The sequence below is a fragment of the Nestor notabilis genome, unplaced genomic scaffold (genome assembly GCF_000696875.1).
Source record: "Nestor notabilis isolate BGI_N333 unplaced genomic scaffold, ASM69687v1 scaffold5460, whole genome shotgun sequence".
NCBI classification, from domain to species: domain Eukaryota; kingdom Metazoa; phylum Chordata; class Aves; order Psittaciformes; family Psittacidae; genus Nestor; species Nestor notabilis.
Genome location: NW_009910540.1, coordinates 49299 through 67457, shown reverse-complemented (window position 1 = coordinate 67457; position 18159 = coordinate 49299). Strand labels below are relative to the sequence as shown.

The 18159-nt window shown below is 41.3% G+C and overlaps 1 protein-coding gene across 1 annotated transcript in view; it reads right to left on the bottom strand.

Moving 5' to 3' along the window:
* The window catches only part of LOC104402594 (chromosome unknown open reading frame, human C10orf76), a 118482-nt gene that overhangs the window by 57941 nt on the left and 42382 nt on the right, over nt 1-18159 (bottom strand). Inside the window, exons 20-22 of the mRNA XM_010010508.1 lie at nt 12203-12285; nt 11579-11705; nt 8828-8903 (exon numbers count right to left, since the gene is read on the bottom strand). Coding sequence (XP_010008810.1) covers nt 8828-8903; nt 11579-11705; nt 12203-12285 — 286 coding nt within the window. The remainder of the gene's footprint in view (nt 1-8827; nt 8904-11578; nt 11706-12202; nt 12286-18159) is intronic.

Sequence of the window (18159 nt, the reverse complement as noted above, 5' to 3'; positions counted from 1 at the left end):
GGGGGGGGGACCCAAACAGAAATCACAACTCACTCAAGCTTCCTTTTTTTCTCCACACAGCAGTTTACTTTCACCTTTGTCTTGGCTACACCAACTGGTATTTACTGACGGCTGTGAAGCTAGCAACTGTGCTGGCAAGGCGAGACAAGCTTCTCTGCCTTTGGTGGGAAGAGCTCCTAAAAGGACAAGCATCCTGACTCTGAAAGCTAGGATGCTGTTTCTTTTAATGACTGAAAGTATTAAAAAACAACATGCTCTCCTCTCACAGCTCCCAGGGAACTGAGCTCCAGGTTCTGGTGAATTCTTCAGACAGACTGCAGCTCTGCAGTCTTGCTAACAATGTATTATCCTTGCTTTCAGTTCAAGATAAGGTAGGTACTTCATTACCTTAATGAGCAGATGTACTTAATGAGCATGTACTTTGTCAATTTTGTCCTAAAGGAAGAATTAAAAGAATAAGGCATTTACATTTCCAGAGCAAAACCAAATTTTAGGCCCCCCACTAGTGTAAAATAATAAGAAATACATGTTACTGGATTTTGAAAAGCTGTTTTTCTTTTTAAATACACATCCCACAGCCCAGACTTTCAGAGGGAATAACAACTCTGGCTGCCGCTGTGAGCAACAGCTTTCTTTTAAACAAAAAGAGCAAAATAGCATTACACTACATCATTTTTCAAGGGATAAAGGTGTTATTTAAGCTCGCAATAATTTCTACATTGTTTGGGTTATGAAGAAAGCTGCTTAATGTTCTCTCTCCATTAAAGCAAATCCTGAAAGCTAGATTTGAGACCAGTGGAGATCAGAGTCCCTTATATTTACCCAAAGAATAAAACCAGCATGGGCAAAATTTTGACAAGCTATAAGCAGGTATTTCAAACTGTGCTTCAATCCTGTTCCAGTAGGGCCAGTTCTTGGGGCCAAGAGAATCTGGTTGCTTCCCAGCTGCATTAGAGCTACCAACAAAGATGTTGACTGTAAGGTTGAAATCTATCAATTAGGAATTGAACTCAGGCCAGCCACAGCACCAGAGAAGTAATTAAGATTGTTCTCATAAACAGGATGAAACAATACAACCATTAAAAGTGAGAAACCAGCAGACCTTTCTGGATTTTGTGCTGCAACAAAAACCCTGAAATGTTTACAAGACTGAATCCTAGCTTTGCCACAATTGCTTTAATGTATTACTGAATTCACACATAACTTGCCTGTGCCCAGCAAGGGGATTCAAGAACAAACTATCTGCAAATGAGTCAAAAAACCCCAACTTCTGACAAATAAACACTATATCCACTTCTGAAATAAACCAAAACCACTCCCAGTGCTAACATATATTCTCTGCTATTTTTATGTTTCTACAGAGAAAGGTTATTTGGCAAGCAAAACGAGAATTTCTTGCCTGGTGCCACACTTCTTCACAGCAGGCAGTGCAAAGTCACTCACATAAATCAAACAGGAGACCATAATCGCACTGAGAATTCTCTTCCACTTTTCTGTTCTGCTGACTTTTCTCCCAGAGCTCCGGACCCCGAATTCCCTAGCACAAAAGCTGAAGCCATATGCCAAACATTATACCTCCAAAGTTAAATACACAGCTTTCATAAAAAATTGCTAGCAGCTTAACTAACTCCATTTTGTAAGCCCCCCATCTGCATCCATGAATCCAGTAAATGAGATCTGCAGACAGGAATTCCCCTGTTCACAGGGTGGTTGCACTCAATACAGAGTAGATGAAATGTGGGTTGCAATACCTTAGTAATGGAAGTAACATTTCTCAGCACACTTGCTAAGTAGCCTACAGATGCTAGATAACTTCCTAAAACTTTCTGATCTCAAGGAAGAAATGTTTCCAGCAAAATGGCCAGGAAGACCAAGGTTCACAAGTGGGTAAACTCTGAAGTGAGATGTTCACCTTACAAGAATCACATGAACAAAGACACTTGCTGAACTTAGGAAGAGACTGCCAAACAGGGGCGGTGCTGCAGAAGAGTTTCCCTTCCACCCAGGAAACAATCCTCCCTTGAACAGATGCCTTACCTTACAAAGCAGCTGAAACACAGAAGTGGATCCTTCTGCAAGTTCCCTCTTAAAAGGCCAACATGTTGACTTTGTAACATGTGGAAAGGAGATGAAAGTGACCAATACAGTTGCAAACATTGGAAAGAAGCTAAGAAAGTTGGCTAAGCAAGGCTGCCACCCTGGGAATAAATCACTTCAAGTTCATCTCCATCCCAGTCCAAAAATCATTACTTGCTTTGAGGATGAAATTTTATACAGAAAGTGATCCCTGCAGGTGGCTTTCAAGTGCATTGAAGAAAGCAAGGCATGGCTATGGCACCTACATAGAGGCATTTGCCATACAGCTTTGCTCAAAATCAATATTGGCTGTATAAACCTTAGGTCAACCACACACCCACCCCCCCCAAAAAAAAAAAAAAAAAAAAACAAAACAAAAAACACCAAACACCCAAAACCCAAAAAACACCCACAAAGAAATCAATCCTTCCCAAAACCTACTGGAAAAAAAATCCCAAAACATTAAGGATAAAACAGGCTTGACATTGTCAGAGTCCCTTCCCAGGCTGCAGTGACCGAAATGGAAGTTACCGGCAGAAGGAAGGAAGGTGACCCGGAATGCACCTGACTTGCTGAACCACACTGCAGTGTTGGTGGAATTGGTCCATACGACACCACTCGACTACAGATTTGCTCTTTGGATTTAGGCCAGTGGCAGAGACAACATTTAATTAAGCTGCTGCATGAATGAAAAAGAATGAAAGAAAATTACAGAGAATGAAATTGGCTACGGCTCTGTAAGAGAAACACACAAGATGAATCAGCTAGTAAATAAAGAGCAATAACTGAAAACTAACACTGCAGTCTCAAGAAATCAGATAATGCAGAAGAAATGAAATGCTGAAGTTACATGACTAGAAAAAAACCCTAAAAGTTAATAAAACACTGAGAGCATGGGTAGAGTGCCATGGAAAGATAAAACAATGCATTCTGAGATAGGAGTGCTTCTTCCTTTCTTTTTTATTCTTCTGTTAATATGTTGCTGGTCACAATGACCTGGAAGTGAGGTCTTTCTCTTTAAATCCACCTGCTTCCTCTGTTCAGGTGCCAGCTAATGCCAGAATCTGTTCACATCAAAATCTGTTGCTCTCCCTACCAGAATACTGCAAGGTCAAGTGAAAAAACAAGCAGTGGTAGCAGATGAACGCTGAGCAACCAAGCTCCACTATAACCACGGCAGTATTTCAGGAACTGTTCTGCTGTGCCAGAGTCCCTATGTAACAGAAAAGCATGCAACAATAAACATGTGAAATGACAAGAAGACTCTACTAACTTTCCTTCTTCAGTGAAAAGAAAAGTAATCACAGGTCACACAAAAAGATGCAGAACCAAGCCAGAATCCTCATCTAGAATCCACTTTCAGTTTTTCAACATCATAATTTTTTCAGACTACCACCTGAAAACTGTGATGAACTAATTCTTCAGATAGTCTATGTGCATAAAGCTTGGAAGTTTTCTTACAGTGTTTTAGTAACCATTTGATCCTTAATCTTGACAACAGGTTAAGATTTTAAAGCACCAATAAAATGCATTTATGAATTTCTCTTTGGTTTTCTCACTTCTTTTTTAATTAAAAAAAAATAGTAATTGTTGACTGTCTTGTACTAGCCTGTGATCTGAGCACAGTCAGATTGATTAGCAGTGACAGCATGTCAGAGGTCGCTACCATTAAACACACCTCAGCAAACAACTTGATGGAGTCATTATTCCACCGGTGGTAGCCCTCACAAGTGAGTTTAAGAACTCCAGGTAACCTGCATGCCTCAGCACCCTCTGCCACTCAGCACTGGCTGGCCCAAGCCAAGCAGTCCTGCATGGTCCTGCACTGTCCATCAGTCCTGGCGTTACGTACACACCCAGAGAAACACTGCTGAAGAAAGCAACACCTGAGCATCCTTAGCCAACACTTGTGATTTATCTCAAAGAACCTGGAAACAAGCAAGTGGTGGAGTTTTGGTTTTTTTCCAGCTTGGAAATTATGGCTTTTAACCCATTGTCAAAGGCAAGATGTTTGCGTGGGTGTTTTAGATATACTTTTTTCTTTAAAAGTATATATATGTGTATGATTATATATATGTATTATCATATATTTTTATATATATGGATACAGACACTCATATATATGTGTGTATACGTATAACACACACAGATATCCATATTTTATACATACGCACATAGATTATCTTGACCATCTATTTTCATAAACAGACTTTTTCATTCTCTTACTCATATTGGCAAGGAATGTGCACGTCTCCATTAAGTCTGTATGGATAGGGAGAGGGTAGGAGGAAAGTATGTGTGTATGTATATAAATACATATTTTGTACGCAGTCTCAGCTGACTTCCCTAGCCACTCCTCTATACAGAAACCCTTATCTACCAGCAGGTGCCCTTGCTTGTATCCTACATAAATGCTACAGCCACCCATTACCATAGTACTAGGTCAGCAGCATTCAGCTCTTCTTTCCCCATGAACTGATGCTAAATTCCTTGCAGCAAAGCAGAACAATGCTGAAGGTACTACATGGACTGCTTGCAGCTGCTCACTTTCTGAATGAAGCCTCCTCTTCTGGCAAGGTTTTCAGTAAGTGTAGTTCCATGGAATGCTGGTAATTTATCATCAGCTATAGCTTCACAGCAGGGACACTAGGTATCCCTCAACAAACTAGCACAGTCTAATCTGGCCTTCTTTCACCTAAGTGAAACTGTAAATGTTCCTTCAGCGTGCTCCTGCCCAGGCTGGCAGCAAGCACAGCCATTTTATACACATCCATGTGATGTTTTAAATGCTCCTCCCAAATCCCCAGTCTATCCTTTACAACCCCAAAGGTGCCTTGGGAGAAGCAGCACCTCCTGTACAACCAAAAAGTATCACCCAGGATGGTTCATGTGGAACCAAAGTAGCCGCAAGACAGAAGAGTGATAGAAAGCACCCAAGCGAGGATTACAGCATATGCTACACCTGCACATAAAACACCTTTAAAAAAAAAAAACAACCCTATCACCTAGTTCCATACTACAAACTCACTCTCTGCTTGTGAAAAATGTTTTGGTGAGAAAAATAAAATTACTTTAAAAATTATGACGGGACTGAATTTCAGACAATGAGGAAATTCAATCTATTAATCATTGAGTTAATCTATTTATTCACCTTGAAAAAAACCTGATCAGGAGAAAGTCTATTAAAAGAATACAGGGATTCAGCTGCCACCTTCCTCACTGCGTAAGCAATCAGAAGATGCCCCTTTGAACCCTGTGTTAATGAAATTCTCATTAAAGGCAAACCTGCACAATTTTATCCTGAAGAGACTCGTTAGCTTAAAAAAATTACTTGCCTCAAAACGTGCTTATTTCCTCACAGGTGAGAAGGTGAGTTTTCAAACCACTAACTGCTGCAGCTTCTATTTCAACCCCATCGGTGCTGCAGCTGCATCTTGCAGTCCGTCATGTCTCAATTATTTACATAACCCACAGATACAAATCCATAGACAGACATTATAATCACTATTATGGGATAGGACAGCAATAGGGATCACTCATTCCAGTATGGTATGGAAGATTTCAGCTAGATGAGGTTATTATTATTCTGTCTTCTTCAAATTTTTATTTTCTTTAGGTTGGACAGAAATTATGAATCATCTGTAAAAAGGAGAGGTATAGAGAGAAGGTAGGAATAGCCTTCCTGTCTCACAATACTCAGAACATTCGTGACTGCTCTTTTCACTGGGGTAAGGTCTAGAAAAATCAGATAATATGCAACAACAAAACTTCATCAGACTGCCTAGTGAAGAATACAGTCTAACTAAAAAGTACAGTTCATATGATAATAGGATACACAAAGTGGGATCTTTGCGGCTCAGTTTAAACAAAGATGTGTCAAAGATTCTCTATGTATTACTCATCCTGACTCTGTATTAAAGCAATTAACCAGATGACCTTGCCAATCCAGCAATGTGGGGTACAAGCAGGACTGGTTTGTGTTTACAGTTATTCCTGTAACACAAATGCATTGCAGCCTTGAAGAGTTGTAAACAACTCACCACTCCTCTTCAGGCAAAAATATATGTAAGACTGTATGCCAGGATTTAAGACACTTGTTAAAGCTCACCAAATGCATGCACACAGAGATGTTTTTACATTTATAATCTTTCCTACCAAAAACCTTAGGAAAAGGAAATGACAGTTTTCATCTATTTATTTTGAAGTAGCTGTTGGAATGAGATGAAGGTACAAACTGAAGTGTGACTTTGCACGGCACTGTTACCAGCAAAAAGCAGGTAATCCTTGCTCATAACAACTTAACAGAATGATAGAACAAGCTGAGGGAAAAATCCAACATAAGGTGGATTTCTCTAAACTCATTCCCTTCATGGCAAAGGCATCCAAATAAGAAAATGTACAGTAAGACCACTCTAAGGGTAAACCAAAGGGGCATAAACAAACAGACAACAGAGAGCTAAAACAGGTTCAAATCAGCACATCCTTATCAATGCATAAAATAATCACATCTAATGATAATATTGTCATTTACTAACATACTGTGTTTCTCTAATAAAGTCATCAGCCCTAAACGGTTCATTCTTCTCAAGCTTCTTCTCTCCCTTTTCTCTTCGGTGATTTGGGCTTGCAACATCTCCGTGACTCTGCAACAGAGCCACAAGCATGTGTGCACCAGGCTCCAGTTTGCGCTCCTGGTCCAACACCAGAAGAAAACATGTAGTCCTAGTATCACGTCCTCCTACAGACATTGCTGGAGAAGTGGAGCAGCCAACAGACAAGGTCAAAATGGCCTTTCTGAAGAAACTGCGGAAAACTTCAGACCCTGGAAGGCTCAAGGCATTCCTTGAATAATTATCCTCTTGTCCTGCTGCATGATCCGTAGCTTTCAAATGCCTAAATCCAGTCTTTAGGCCAAAATGGAGTATTACATTATCACAGGCCTTTCATTTCAGCTATTTTTCCTGTAGTGAATGAATCTTCTGGAAGTTTCTAAAACACGTTGTTGCAAAACAAAGGACATCTAATAGTAGTCACCATTTTGAAACATCATACTATGCCTCACTTTCACAAAAGCATAGTACTTTCAGATCTCTCCAGCTTTCAACAACTGGCTGCTCCAAAATCTATTCAGTTAAAGAACCCTTCAAACGTAGTATTTTTATCACAAGTAGGGAACAAACCTGTAGACAAAATTTGAAATACCTGCACACCTTCCCTTCTCCCCTTTTTTTGATGGAGAGGGGAAATAAGGCAAGTCAAACAGACTAACTTCTCTAAATTCTAATCCCTCTCTAGGCCTTGAATCATCGCTAATTTAGACCTTTTCTAATTTCACTAAATAAAATGCAATCATTCATGAAAACTTCTTAGGCTAGCGAAAGATGACAAATTTCAACACACATGAGCAGTTGAATGGAATAGGGGAAGTTACCAAAAGCCTAGAACAGAAACATGTTAGAGCCTTCACTGGTTCCAGACAGCACCATGCACTGAACATGCCTGATACAGGCTGTCCAGAGGCAGTATTGCAAAATCTTGGTTGCACAAATCAGAGGTGAGCACAAACACAGTGTGCTTTTATTTTTCCTCCCTTTCCAGTTTAGAGATCTCTCCTGGGTATACAAAGAATTCCCAGGGCAGACACTTTGTGTCACATTAAATTACATTAATTTGACAACAGCTATCTGTTCTGCTGCTTCACTCCGCGTGCATTATCTGCCCACGAGCGTCCATTTATGTCTGTTTACAAAAAATAATAATAAGGCTAGTAGCAAAATAAATCTTCTGGAACCATACGTGATGCTATTAAGCTTACAGACTTACTAACGGAACCTTTAAGGTGGTTTATAGACGCATAAGATGCATATTGACTTGAAAGATGCCCTCTGAGAGTTTGTCCTACACAGTCTCTTTTGTAGTGAGGAAAATGACAAGTACTAGCAACGTAAAATACCGAGCTACTCGGTATAGCATAGACACCAAGAGCCTGGGGTGACCAGGGAAATCACGGACAGATAAATACTTGTATCTTTTTTACAGTTTGTTTACAAGCCAGAGATAAACAACAAATTTTCTCTTTCAACATTCCTCCATTTTCCAATCCACCAGATCCAGGAACCTCCTGCCCCAGTACCCAGCTGCTCCAGAAGCATAAACAAGATATAATGGCTGTTGTGAAGGAATACAGCAAAAAAGCACCCCCAGATATTCCTTAGTTTTACAAGTAGAGCATAACTTCTGCCCTTGAGCAGGAGGAAGAGGTTTAAAAGAATACTGAAATGTCCTTAAATAATCAATTTTAAACACACACACAAATCTTGCAATGTTAAAAGACGCTCTGAATCTGCTTATTACAGCTGGCTTACAGTGCCCTTCATAGCTTCATAGAATTGCAACAGAATCACACAACAGAAATCCATTAGGTCCACATATGCTCTGCCAGCACAGCGTTGTTCCCTACTGTATAACTTCTCCCAAGAATGCTGTGAGGATTAATTCATTACAGCTTGTGCCATGCTCTGAAAGCACTCAGTCTACAGAAGAGCTAAGAAAATTATTAGAGAGAGGACAATCAAACCCTGGTGATCTTCTCTTTATCCCAGTGGGCCTTATATGGAGCAGCAATTTAGCCCAACAAAGGGAACAAATTCAAAACCAAATTCAATACAACAAATGTGAAAGTGTCATGATAAGAATGCAGTCACACAGGACACAAGACTCTTTAAAATGGTTATTAACTTCTAGTCCTTACCTAATATTGACTAATGCGTGGGTCACCTTGCTTGCAGGCTCTTTCCATTGACCAGCATTGGTAGACAGCCTTAGAACTGAAAGGAAAAGACAATTAACAGTGCTGGCACAGAACTGGCATTTTTCTAATCCAAAATGTCAAAAAAATCTGCTTTGGCGAGACAGCAGTGTGGGAACCACATCAAAACAAAGGTCATCTTTGAAATCATCTGTGATCCAGGGCAGAAGTGCCCTTCAATGCACATCTGAAAGGTAAGGAACACAGAAGAGGTGAACAGAACAAAATAATGGCTAGCAGACAGGAAGCAGAGGGGATAGAAGAGCCTACATCCTCCTAACTGCTTTTATCACCACATATTAAAGTTCATTTTCCCCAGAAACGGGGCAGCATCCCTGGTCAATGATACCTTTTATTCCACACAGCATCATTCTCCTCCGGCTCCTATTACAATGTATGCAAGGTTCTATCTGAGCTGGGCTACATCCTGCAATTTAAACCCACCCAGCAGCGATGGATTCTCTACCTCCCCATTTATCTGGAAATGTAGAGAGGAATTACACACCAGCCTAGGGAAAAAACACTCCCTGTAGGAACAAGGGTGTTGTTCTGCTGCACAGATGGTCTCTGACAGACTTGGGAGCAGATCTGAAAACATTCTGCAACAGGAAGAACTTCTAGGGAATCCAATTCTTTTCTGCCAGAGTACCAAAAATATTTATTTAGGTCAGAATATGTAGTGTTTCTATGGCGGCAGTTACCTGCACGTCTCTTCACAAGTACCAAAACAGTAACAGATCCTGTAGAAAATGTTTGGATTAATTTCCATATTGCCTAAATAGAGAGAATTTTCTATGAATTTGTAAGGAGAGGATTTTCTGGAGGTTACATTCCACAAGGAAGGTTCACCCTCAACATGAAGGAACAGCACATCACCCAAATTTAGCATCATCTAGAAACACAGATGCTATGAGTGAATCCATAAACAGAGCAGCTGCATACTTATGCCTATTATCACATGAGAGAAGCTTTCAGTCCTGCAGATCTGGATGAAGTTCAGATTCAGGACAAGAAAAATAAATTAATAAAACCCAAAGCAATTAGATTCCGTCTCCACTCCCAGCACCAAAAGTTTCAACCACATTAACAGGGAAGCTGAAGGGTAGAGTAGCCTTCTCATTTGTGTTAACAAATGCCCCAGGGCTAGGGGACAAGGGTGACTGTAGTCCCTGTGAGATGGATTGACAAGCAAAAGGAAACCATCAGGCATCTGGTTAAACTGTGGCTTTCATTAACTTGAAAGTGCTACCTCCTCACTTCCTAGTGCTACTCTTACATGTCACCTGCAGAAAAAAAACCAATGATGTCAGCTCTGGATAACATTATTTTGTCAAACAGTAGGTATTATACTTGAATATCTGAAGTAATGTATTCAGAGAGGGTTTCCATTAATTCAAAGGAGTTTGCTTCGTGTAGCAGGAAGAAAAACATTCATGTGAGAAATGAATTGTTTCAACACGTCAGATGTGCCTATTGCAGCCCAACTAAGTATTTGAGTGTGTTATTCTTCCATTCCACTTTCCTTCAGCTTCCACACAGGACAGATTTGAAAAATTGCTAGCTAGTAAAAGTGCCTCATTTTACTAGCTGCAATTCTTGGGAGTAGGAAATGGGTTAGCAAAAAATCTTACATGCTCAGAGGGCACAAAAATAGCCAAGTGATCCCTTACATAATGGATGAAAACAGTAGGAAGTTGGTACAAAAGGGCAGTTCATTTTTGTTTGCAGTTGTAGGGAGTATTCAGGTAATTTTATTTAGGTGATGATGGTTCTCTCCCATGTCAGAAGAGGGCTGTGGCCAACTGTCTCCCTCCCACTGCCTTTCAACTCCCATTAAATGCTTATATTAACTCCCGCTGTTCATTGGGTGATCACACTGAGAAGGGAGCAGGGAGTGAAGAAAGGTTCTTCTAGAAGAAAGCAAACAAAAACTATAGGTATCTTCTTTTCTTCAGAACTTCAAGCGTCCAGGCACTATACCAGTGCTGCTGCAGGCTCCTGTGTGTACACCACCTGATTGTGCCTCCATGCATTCCTTGCTCTCCTTTTCATTCCTCTTTTCCCTGCTGAGTGTCGCTTGGTGGCATTCCAGCATGCCTCTCTCTCTTTGAAGGGTGGCAATTTCTCCCTGTTTTGCCAGTAGGCACATTCTTGAGTCCAGTGACTGGCTTGTCATTACAAGCAGGTTTGTGAGGGCTGTTTTTTTGGTTTGTTTTGGCAATGAGTGTAAGAGATGTGATTTGTCTAGCACAGCAAGCTTCTTGCTATAAGTTTCTCAAATTCTTTTCCAAATTCTTGTTTGCACTGAGTTTCTCTGTGCTGGCTGATTCTGCAGCACGTACCTGCATTCTGACTTGAAACTGTTGAATGCAATAGATGTAAACTACACGAAAATGCGTGAAATATCACATACCCAGTTGTGCCAACAAATTTGTATTTCCAACCACAGTAAGCAGCTGTTAGAGAGGCAATGAGCCTGTTCCCATTTTTTTTCTGACTAAAAAAATTACACCTTTAACAAGTTTATCCCCCTCTCAATTCTTAATTTACCAAACACATCCTAGTACACAAAACATGTCCACTCACCAAGACACATGAGTAGCAGGTGGATGGAAAACACCTGACATGAACACCCCTCCACCACCACCCACACTTCGAGTCAACAGTAGTCCTGACCACTCAGGAGGTACTCACCCATAGAATAAAGGTTGTCAAAATTCTGATGCATCCGAATGATTTCATAATACAGCTCATCATAGCTGCTGGGAGTAGGGAGAAAGGTGTCTCCGTAAGTGATGAACATGTTGAACAGGTTCACAACCTATACAAGGAAGTGAAAAGAAGTTACAACAGGAATATTTACTCAAAATCTATTCTGCAACAAAACCAACACAGACTACATCCAAAACCTTCAAAGAAATAGCTTGCAGTTGCATTGCACAATATTACATCATTTCATTGTTTTATGTATTATTTGCATTATTATACAGAAGAGACAGAAAAGAAACTTAAATACTATTGTATCTGGGGCCAGGAAAGCACTCTAATGGCCACAGAACAAGAAAAAACACTACCAATCTGGAAAATTAAACTAAGCCTGTCCTCACATAAGCTTGTTTATTTCAATGAGCAGACCCCACAGTGAGTCCAAACACTGCCCTTTCCAAACATCAAGTGAAACCAACCACAATGATACTCGTCCACTTTGTGGTCTTGTTCTGATATGTCCTTACTAGCCCAGAAATCCTGGATTCTTTCATAAGATTCATTCAAATTTAAGTTGTTTAAAATAAAAAGATTTGCTTTGTCTGTACTTACCATAAGAGCGAGGGTGAAGATGTTGTGCTTGGCCAGCAGCACAGTCTCATTAGACATGAGGAACTTCAATAAATTGATCAAAGCTAGAAGAAAATTATGTGTATTTTTTAAATAAAATTAAAAGCAGAACCACTCTCAACAAGTCACTTAAATATAGATATATTTTCCTTATCTAGCATAAACCAACCTAAATGCCAGCTGCTCACCTCTCAGAAATACATCAATCTACACAGCATTTTTTGTTTGTTTGGGTTTTTCCTGGCTAAAATACTGTGCTGGACAGGTAAGTGACAGCTATTTCACTGTCCCACATTTATTCTCCTTCACTGACTTCCCAATCAAATCTGCTCAGGCTCAGGGTAAGTCTGTTGTTGGCTTTGACAGTTCATGGGAGATTTTTCTATCTGCTAGATCCTGAAGTGAGCTTTGGGCTCGGAGATTCCAACTGTCTCACTTCTGCTTCATACATCACCAACATGATGTATGCGCAGTCAGCCCCAAACTGTCACTCTTGTTGATATATGCAGTTAAAAAAACCCAAAGTAACAAGAAAAAAAAAACCCAAACAACCCACAGCATAGCTTTTCTGTAGCTCTGTGTCAATGCTGCTGCAATGGTACAAGGAAGGATGTAGCACTTTATTGTGTCAGTTATCTAGGGCTATGCAGTAGAGATTACAGATCTGGTTCACACTTGTTTAAAAAACAAACATAGCTATAACTGCTCAAAATCAGCTAGCAATAGTGGGAATTAACAAAAAGAGCTTTAATCAAACAGATTTTAAACAACTGTATTCCGTGCACTTAATAAAATGGAAAGGTCTTTATCTTGCTTTTTCTAGTTCTTGAAAATTTAAAAAAGGAAAGCTATTTTCTTCTGCATTACCCAGGACTGCTCTCTGCATTACTCTTCAGCTGCTCAGCACTGAAAGCTGATGCCTGCCTAACAGATTCTTAATATACTCCGCTCTGAAGTCAACAGATGTCAAGGCTTAAAACATCTGAATTAGATGGCCTGCAAAGGCAAGCTGGAATGCAGACTGTTTTAAAAAGGTTCTTAATTACCTAGTAATTGGTACCTGCACCTAACAGAGTAGCACCAGGTATTACTCCAATCTCTTACAGATATAACCAGAATTTGTAAATCCATTCTTCCCCCCACCATTGCACAACTGCCACACACTACACAGTAACCTCTGAGAAAACCAACTCCAGTTTGGGAGAGCCCAGTAGAAAATACAGAAAAGACCAGTCATCTACAGGCTATAAAATAGGAGGAGATAAAGCACAGGGAACGGGAATTAGGTAAGAGCAACGTTTAGATACACACACCACCTCCCTCCCCTTTCAGGATTACAAAATATTCACAAAAGGTAAACCCAAAAATCCTACAGTAAAAAGACAGATGTGAAGAGACTGGTAAGATTTGGAAGGAAACAAAATTGTTAGATTCTGAATAGAGTCCTTCTACTCTACTACCTTCTAATGCTAGAAGTTCACCAGGAGTGTCAAAAGTTTATATATGTCCCCCAAAAGGGAAGCCTACAGCCCTAGTGTGGATATTTACTCATCGCAGACATAAGTTACTTCAGCTTAATCTACCAGATGGTGGCTTGATGCTGAAACTGCAAACCAGAATGAACAAAAAGTTCTCTGTAAACTCCAGACACACAAGTGATTTATCTTTCAGAGCTATTCCAGGATTTAACAATCAGCAGCAGCATCTCTCCCTTCCATGACAGCAGCCCACCTCATGAAGCAGATATATTAACACCTCTTCAATCCAGCCACAGAACTCCTCATATCATCACCACACTGAAACTCCTAGGACCAAAAGCACAGCCTGGATTCCACAGTAATCCAGCTCTGGAAATACTCCCGTCAGATATTTTTCTGTAAACCAGCCGTTTAAAAACAAAGAAGTAGCAGGTACAGATGGGCTCTCCACTGGAGCAGAGATCCAGCTAAAAACACGTTGCCAAGGTAACCAAGCCTCCACAGCAAAAAAGTAGAGTCTCCCGCAGTCAGTGCCTTGGACTGGAGACAGCTGCCCTGCGTTTCTGTCACAGCAGCTTATTGGCCATCTATTTAATAGTTATAAGCATGGGTTTACCTCTTTCCCAGCCACGAAATCCCACACAGCCACATCTTGTGACCAGACACTGCTGTTCAACTAATAGCAGCTGGGGCTTCTGAGAGCAGAGTGGCAGAGCACTGGATTTCCTGTAACAAGTGGTGTGAAGACCATTGCTTTTCAGTCTTTCCCCAGAACCCTGCTGAAAGGCTTTTGCCAGTGGGTGATCACACAGCACGACAAGAAACTGATGAACATCCAAACACAGTAAACATGAAAGCTGCCTGTGATGGGGAGACACTGTGTTTAGAAGAATGAGCATTACCATTGTTTGTCCAGAGCACGAGCACTCCCTGACTGCCAGAGACAAGTACCCTACAACTGCCCACTGCAGTATTTCTCAGATACCATCCTGAACTATAGAGCACTTGCACTGCTCTATGCTGGTGATAATACTTGAAGGAGAACTACTGTTCTGTTCCACCCCAACAACAGCTCCTACATTTGTTCTAACCGTTTTGGTGAATCTGCTCATGTTTAATTTTCCTATTCCATTTAGAAAGAAGACAGAAGATTACCACTGCTTGAAATGAATTGCATCGCATCATAGCCCACTCACAGCCGATCTATGCTGTTCCTTCCCTAAGAACTAGGAAGGAGAGGGACGTGCTTCACATGAAGAAACGACTCAATGCTCGTCTCAAAGCTGGTCAGAAGAGCCAATCCACCAGGTTTACAGTCACTGTGTGAACTGCAGAGTCAAATTTATCCAACTGTTTGGAAACCACACATTCCTAAAGAAGTTGCAGCGCTCCTAATTAGGATATACACTACATTGAGCTCAAAGAGCAACCCATCTTTTTCCACACCAGCACATTCTGCACCAGCATCTGCTCAAGTGGCTCTAAGGAACAAGAACGCTGTGGAAAATGAACCCTTAAATTAATGGCTATATATATCTCTAATTTGCTTGTAAGGCAGACCTCATACTGAAAATGAAGACAGCTATGCCCTGGAGTTTTCAGGATTGACAACTTTTAGATCCAGCTTCATATGCCCAGCACCCTTCAGTGACAATTACACACACAAAATAAACCTTTAGAGCAAAGGTCCAACTGGCTGGATGCTCCTGCCCTGAGCTCCAACAGGGCACTGCTGCTACTACTCCTGAGTAACCTGAAGCCAAGCCAGATGTGTCACTTTTTCCCTGCTGCAATCAACTGTTCACCTCTCACATCCAATCTGCAGGCTGCCCTCTCACACCAGCCAGGAAATTATCTATGTTTTTTCCCCAATGGGAGAGCAGTTCAATCTCTCAGCTGCACAGGCAAACTGTGGCCCTTGCTTGGGCTCAGACACATTATCCCAATTTGTGCTCCAGGATTTAACAGTAATGGATGGTTTGGGCTTGAAATATATTTCAACATTAACTGTAAAACAGCACCATTTTTGCAATAGCCTCTAGAACCCTTACCCCCTCAACACCCCCACCCCTCCCCCAAAGATGTCTTTGGCATTCCTTCCCAGGACACAGTACACCTGCTATGGTGAGTCTTGAAACATCCACAATACTACAGTGTCACTAGAACTTGTTTAGCAACAAAATCAGGAGGCTGTAACTAAACTAAACTAGTAGCCATCAGTATCTGCATGCAAGCTCCTCATTTTGTGACCTCAGCTGAGCACACTGGCTGTGCCTCTTAAATCAATGAGAACACATCCTTGAACACCTACATTTACAGCCTCAAAACCAAGTAGAAAAGCATGTTGAGTGGACACTTACATTGGACATGAAGCCGTATGATGTGCTGTGAGTGATGTAAAGCATACAGGTTGGTTTTTAGGCAATTTTCTCTCCCAAGGGTTATTACAGCCGAAGGATGAAAAGGGACATCACCAGCTTTTACAGATACCCTCCCTGCTTTTAAAACTGAAATGACTGCAGTGAAAGAAGCTCTTAGCTCCTCTGCTGCACAGCTGCTTTTAAGGGCAGACACTTTCCTTTATCAGCTCTTGTGGCCAGTCTGTGTGCTGAGGAGCAACAGTATTCCTGCTCAGTTATTTGCTACCTTTCTTCAAGCCAATCCACTGTGATAAGACTGTGGGCAGCCAGCATCTCTTCTCTTCTTCCAGGAAGGCGGTAATTCTTGCTACAGACACATGCCCTTCTCTCTCTCCTTCCCCTGTTCCTCCTCCCATAGCAGATTTACCTTTGCTCCCTGTAAGCCTCATTTCAAACAGAAGTATATTCAGCCCGAGCACATTTGGGATTTGCACAGTTTCTGTTCTATTTAGCGTCTCAGTGTTCACTGTTTGGATCACATGTAATGCAACAGGAGCATGGAGGTAGGTTAAGTAGAGAATATGGGGAAAAGAAAAGAAGTAGTACCACCCTTTAGGCAAGTCAGAATGTAGCACAAACTCTGCCAAGAGCATCAGAAGGCTCTGGTGTGTTATTGCACAACAGAGCAGAAGAGAACAGCCTTGAGACACACATCAATGAGAGCTTGGATGGGTTGAGCACAGTCCGGAGGCCTCTGTCACTGCATCAGCTGCACTTACAGGTCAAAAATCTTCTAATGGTGCATATAATGGCCCTCGACTAAGGAGCAAAGGAGAAAGAGATGTGAGGGCTCCTCAGCTGCAGTATAACATCAATTAACAGGATCCTGCAATCTACTAAAATCCTCCCATTTTGTACTCTCCAACTCTCAGGGCACACTGGGAAGAACAGTGATTTTTCTCATTGCCTCTCGAAGTTACCATTGTACCAACAGTGTGTTCTGTAGTCTCCTTTTAGAGTTTCAACTGGCAACCCCCTTAGGAGGATCCTCACTCACATGTCACTACAGGGCAGCTGATAATGCCATTTGGGCAACACTTCCATGCTGCAGAGAAATCTTCCACCTAGGAGTGCTGCTGCAGCACAGTAACCACCCTGGACCTCTTACAGCCATTCTGTTCACATATACATACTCTCAAGGCAAGGTCCGTACCACTCTGGCACATGGTAAACCAGATCTGGTAAGGATTAACGCACTAGATTGTAACTGGGAAGAAACTGGATTCAGCTCCTCAGGAAGCAGCACTTTGGTCTTTCTGTGCTTCAATTCCTCCTACATAAAAAGGTAAACAGCATCATCCTATCTGCAACAGCACTGGAAGCATAAATAGAGGAACAGGAACCAAAGGCCCACCTATGCTCAGGATTCTGTCTCTAACTGGTCAACACCAAATACCTGTTAAAAAGTAATGGTCCAAACAATGCTTTCTCATAATGCTCTTCCAGATTCCAAAATTCAGCATGATCCCCCTACATGAGGGAAACTACAACACAGAATGTGGAAATAGCACTCTCACAACATGACAATACCATAAACATGGACCAGCCCACTCTCCTATTCCACACTGGAAGTCAGAAGGGCTAAGCTAGGATAAGCATATACCCCGCTATGCTGTTATAAGGAGAGACCCTGGAACAGAGTAACCACTTGTATAAATGTAATAAATGCTACACCTGAAGATAAATTCAGAAGTAGGGATACAAAAAGCTCAAATATGACATATTGAAATGACCTGAGTGTTAAGAGGGTGCAGATCTGGCCATGTTCAGCACTGGCAGACATTCAGCAGAACAGTGATCAAAACAAACTCAGCAGGAGATGAATATCTACAGATAGGGTTTGACAGAAAAAAAACAACAGAGGTAGTTGGAATACGAAGCGTGTCCGAGAAATAGCTACATCGCTATTACAAACTAATGCACCAGAACTCCCTGAGGCACAAACTATCCCAGCATCCTTGGACAAGTGAATCAATTACTCAGGGACAGCACTTGCAGCTTCCCGTCAATCAGCCAAAGCGCTAGGAAACAAAGCTGCTGC